This window comes from Alligator sinensis, unplaced genomic scaffold, assembly GCF_000455745.1.
Source record: "Alligator sinensis unplaced genomic scaffold, ASM45574v1 scaffold566_1, whole genome shotgun sequence".
Taxonomy (NCBI): Eukaryota; Metazoa; Chordata; order Crocodylia; family Alligatoridae; genus Alligator; species Alligator sinensis.
Window position 1 is genome coordinate 1,018,760 of NW_005842017.1, and position 5,073 is coordinate 1,023,832.

Sequence of the window (5,073 nt, forward strand, 5' to 3'; positions counted from 1 at the left end):
GAGCCTGGAGCTGGCACGGGGCACAGGCTGGCAGTGGGGCTGTGGTACAAGGTGGTGCTGAGTGCAGAGGGGGAAAAGCAGCCCCTTCCCACCCCATGGCCGGTGCCCCACACTGCAGCTGCTTGCAGCCCACCTTGGTCTGCCTATGCCTACTTTGGACAGCCCTGTGGGAGTTGCGAGTGGGTGCAGCAGGGAGTGCCGGCCATGGGGCGGGCTAGGGGCCTCTCTCTTCCGCACCAGGAAGGAGCAGGGAAGGAGCACGGGAGGGGTGTGGGGGAAGCGGCCCCTCCCCCGTCCCATGGCCAGTGTTCCCTTCTGCAGGTGCTCACAGCCCCCGCAGGGCTCTCCAGAGCAGGCACAGGCAGTCCCATGTGGGCTGCAAGCAGCTGCAGTGCCGGGCATGGGGCAGGGGAGGGGCCGCTTCCCCCCCCACGCTCACCTTTTCCCTGCCCCGCACTCCTTCCCTGCCCGAGGTCCCCCACCCTTACCTGAGGTTCCAGCGCAGGGCAGCCATGTGCTCCCAGGCTGGGGGGGCAGGGCCAGGCGGGCCCTGCTGTTGTGGGAGCCCACCGGGCTTCCTTTGGGTCCTCCTGCCCTTGGTTCCTGTCATTTTTGACAGGAACCAAGGGCAGAGAAATACTAATTTTCTACATTTTTTAAGGGCCCCGCAGGCCGGATCCGGCCCATGGGCCATATTTTGCCCACTCCTGTTCTAAGCCTTTTAAACTCAAAGCCCCCTCCATAACTTTTTGGATTTCAGTGTCACTCCATCTGAAGACTAATTAATTTCCTACAGTGCTTACCTTCTTTCACCCTGTCATACCCTTAAAAGGTTCTCATGGGGTGGCATGGTGGGTAGGGCACCCATGAGAACATAGCAGAGGTGGTGGTGAATGGTGCTCAAGGCTGCTAGGGGCTGCTTGCCTGGGCAGATTGGGGAGCTTGGGGGCAGGTCATTAAACCCTTGCAGGAGGTATAAAGAGGGTGACAGTGGTTGTTGATGCAGAGGCTGGTGCCAGCTGATGGTGGCAGAACACTGCTGTGTCCTGCTCTTTCTTCGACTCTGAAGGGGTAAGCATAGCCTTTGCCACTGCAGCTTCTTGTCTTGGATCCTAAATGCCAGTGCCCTGAGCTACCATTCCCTCTGGTTCCTCCCACCAGCTCTGGGATTATGGGAAGAGTGGGGTAATGAGCTGGGATGAAAAAGTATAGCTCCTTGTTCACCTATTCACCCATGGCAGACCACGCTCTTTAGGGGACAGAAGCAGTTGGCACAGGGGCTGTTGGGAGGGTTAAATTAATATATGTGAACTCTGTGTTCCCCTGCTCCTCCCCGGCTTCTGGAGCTGGTAGGAGTGCTACCAGGACACTTGGGCTGGTGTAGGGTGCCTAGTGCGTGGAGGAGGTAGTGCTTACCTCCTTTGACAGGAAATAGGCACTGTGTCACCGTTTTAAGGAGCTTGTAGCACCCTGGTGTCACCGAGCTAGACAAACTCTATATTTCTTCAGCCTTTTTTCCTAAGTCATGTTTTCTAAATGTTTTATCATTATTGTTACTCTTCTCTGGATTCTTTCTAGTTTGTCTCTATCTTTTTGAAAGTCTGGTGCCTAAAACTATTAACAGTATTCCAGCTAAGGCCTCATCAAGCAGAGCAGGATAATTACTAGGGCTGTGCAAAATTTTGGCAGGTGTTTCGTTTCGGAGGTGTTTTGGCACCCGAAACACCAAATCTAAAATGAAACGGAAGACTCTGAAACATCTACAAAACGAAACAAAACCATCTGAACTGTTTCAGAAATGTTTTGGAATGTTTCAGAGGCACCCCCCTGGGAGGCTGGGGCTGGGCGGGGGATAGGTTGGGCAGGGCAGCCATGGGGGCTTTCCCGTGGCTCCCCCCACCGGGGCAGAGGCAGGCACAGCTGGAGGAGCCTCAGGAGAACTTTCAGCCGCCTGGCTGTGCGTGCCTCTTCCCAGCAGATCCGAATCTCCAAATCAGCTCTGAAACAGCATCAAAACTCCAAAACAGATTTAGCCAAATTGAAACGTAACAGTGATCCGAAACGAATCGCTGTCTTCCGAAATGGCCGAATCTGAAACCTGAAACAAAACGTAGCCATTTCACACAGCCCTACCCTCCCATTCCTTGCATATGACACTCTTGTTACATTCCAGAGAGAAAATAGCCTTTTTTATAACGGTATTTTGATTTGTATGATATAGGACCCCTAGATAATTGTCTGCAGTGTTGCTGCCTGTCAAGTTGTTATTCCTCATTTTATAAAATTTATATCCTGCCCTACCCTTTGTACTTTCAATTTTTCCTACCTAAGTGTGTAGTACTTTGCACATGCATTTATTGAATTTAATCATCTTGATCTTAGAGTATTTCTCCAGTGTATTAAGATGATTTTGAATTCCAATCCTGTGTTGCAAAGTTCTGGCGGTCTTTCCCAGCTTGGTGTATTTTCTGTAGTTAATGAAATGTACAATGTTGGTCTCCATTAAACTGCATAGACTCCAAACTGAAAAAGTTGATGCACTTTCTGGAACTCAGTTTAAAAAATGCTCATTAACCACAGAAACAGCCTCCACTAAGCTTTTCGCACTTCATTATGGCTCATTACTTAGTTTCTTAGATTACTGTATTCCTCTAATAGCAGTCTTGAAATAAATGGAATCTAGGATGTTCACTTTAGAAGCCATTTTTCCATTTAACAGCAAAATTGGTGATCCAATTATGTTACAAAGGGCATGGACAAATGTAGGTTTCAGCCTCCTTAAAAGGTGAGGAGTAGTTGCTGCTTAGGACCACGCAGCTGCTGTTAAGCTGTAACATCTGCTTAAACTTGTAGCAGTATATGTGAGCTAAATCACCCTGATTTTGAACCTAGATGAAACGAAATGAAAGTTAGAGTGGCTTTCCACACTTGTGTCACTACAGAATGATGAGGGTGTTACAGTTGCGTAGTAAGAGCCTGTACAGGTATCATTTTGAGAGGGATATTTATTTTAGGTATACTACAACTGAGTTGGAGAGTTATTGTGATTAAGTAGTTTAAGCACATAACGCATATGTAAATAATCAGTATTTGTTACATTGTAAGCAATAAACAAAAACTTGGGGCCACTGTCTTGTTACGCAGTTATACAAAATAAGTACTTATCTGATGTACATATAAAAGGAATACAATGTACTTCCCACCCTCCCATAACATGATTTAATTTACACTATATTTCTGTAGTTCTTGATTTTCAATATTTGTTTGATAGCAAGATTTTATTTAGAATATTGCTTTATCATTTTTGTAATGTAATATTCATAGGTGAAATGTAAACTTTTGGAGGATCATAATAATGAATTAAAAAAAGCTAAAGAGGAGGTCCAGAAAATGGAGCAGATACACAAAGAAAAGGAGGAAGAATGGAAGTGTGAAAGTGAGCTGGTGCAGATAAAAACAGAAGAGAAGTTGTCATTGATGTGTAGAGAGCTTGAAGACAAAGCAGAATGTGAGCGGCTTGCTTTACAAAAGGAGTTTGAACTTCATGAAGCTGAAATGAACCTCCTTCGAGATGAGCAGGCTGCTAGAATTGTAGAACTGGAGAAGTCCCTAAAGGAGCAACAGAACAGTTTGCGGCAGCTAGAGGACAGCCTAGCAAATGAACAGGCTACTCATAAATCTCAGGCAGAGTATGACAGCGAACTGCAAGCTGCTAAGGCAGTCATGGCAAAAGAGTTGGAAAAAGCCACTTTGGATCTTCAAGAGGAATGCGCAGCTAAACTTACGGAAGCACAGAACAAGTAAGCAACTTAATATTAGTAGATTTTTCTTTCAGTTGTTTAACCAGCACTCTTTTTGAAGACATAAGAAATGAGTATAATTTTGCAGCTGCATGGCATAAACAGATCTTTAAATATATTAATGTGCTTTACCAAGGAGCAGTAGTACTATCTGTGAAGTCCCACTGCTAGAAGTCACTTCATATAAATAGTGTCAAACCCAGCCTTCATATAAAAAAAAGAATCATCATCCTATTACTTTTAGGCATAAATAGGTTCTTTAGTTTATTTGTATATTTTATGGAAACAACTAGCTATTCCTTCCACAGATTCTTTCAGATGGGAAAGCCACCTTTTAGTGACCTTAACTTTGTTTTGTGCAAGATGACAAAGTGTGTACGTTGCTGCCTTAATGTGCCTCCACTGCTCTTGCTAGCAATAGAGTGAATTTGTTTGGGACCATGTTATTTCAGGAGCAGGGTTTGGAGGTTTCTAGCAGCACTTGCAGTAGCGTGTCATATTTCAAAATCTGAAGCAGACTATAAATAGGCATGAAAATACAATTATATAAACGGAATATAAATAGTTAGTGGATTTAACTAGACCTCTGGCTTGATCCAGATTAACAGATCATAGTTTCTTAAATATTAATAATGCATTAACAATGTTGACTTCCATATACTTTTTTATGCACCCTTGTGTTTTCTTCTATGAACACTTTCTCAAGTCTCTGCCACTGGCTATTAAATGCTTGGATTTTTCAATCTTTGGTGATTAATGTAACACGGGCATTTGTCTACTAAGGTTGTGACTATATGAATGAGTTTTCTTCTTTTGTTTCTGAAGCAAGGAAACTTAAATCAAGAGTCTTGAAGATAAGGGCCTTAGGGAAAATACCAACAAATAGCTTTTCTTACACTGGAACTAGAGTAAAATTTCCTGGGTTAGGGCAGATGTTTATCAGATTAAGGGTAAAGTCATATGTTAACAGCTTTATTTTTTCTGAATTGAGTATTTCTTGGGATTGTGTGTTCATATGTCTGTGACCTAAATAAGCGGACTCATTTAGCTCGCATTTCATTTCACATAAACTACTGCTTTGTTCTAAAATAATATTCTGTATTATTTTGAACCAGTGCAGAATTTTGAAATTCTATATATATCAAAGCCTTAGTCTGTCCATCTGTAGTGCTTTATTCGCATTCTGATTGGCTGTCTGGCAGCCAGAGTGCTTCAAGAGCGTTCCAGACAGCAGGTGGTAGAGCGCTGCCATGATGGTGGGGATTGGGGGGGG

General features: G+C 44.2%; 1 protein-coding gene across 8 annotated transcripts in view; it reads left to right on the plus strand.

Annotated features, from left to right (window-relative positions):
- The window catches only part of PCNT (pericentrin), a 130,930-nt gene that overhangs the window by 49,357 nt on the left and 76,500 nt on the right, over positions 1-5,073 (plus strand). For all 8 annotated transcript variants that reach the window (XR_003093684.1, XM_025202192.1, XM_025202194.1 and 5 more), the window contains one exon: positions 3,325-3,800. Coding sequence is in view for 7 of the 8 variants with exons in the window: in XM_025202192.1 (XP_025057977.1) it covers positions 3,325-3,800 (476 nt within the window). In the remaining variant the exon portion in view is untranslated. The remainder of the gene's footprint in view (positions 1-3,324; positions 3,801-5,073) is intronic.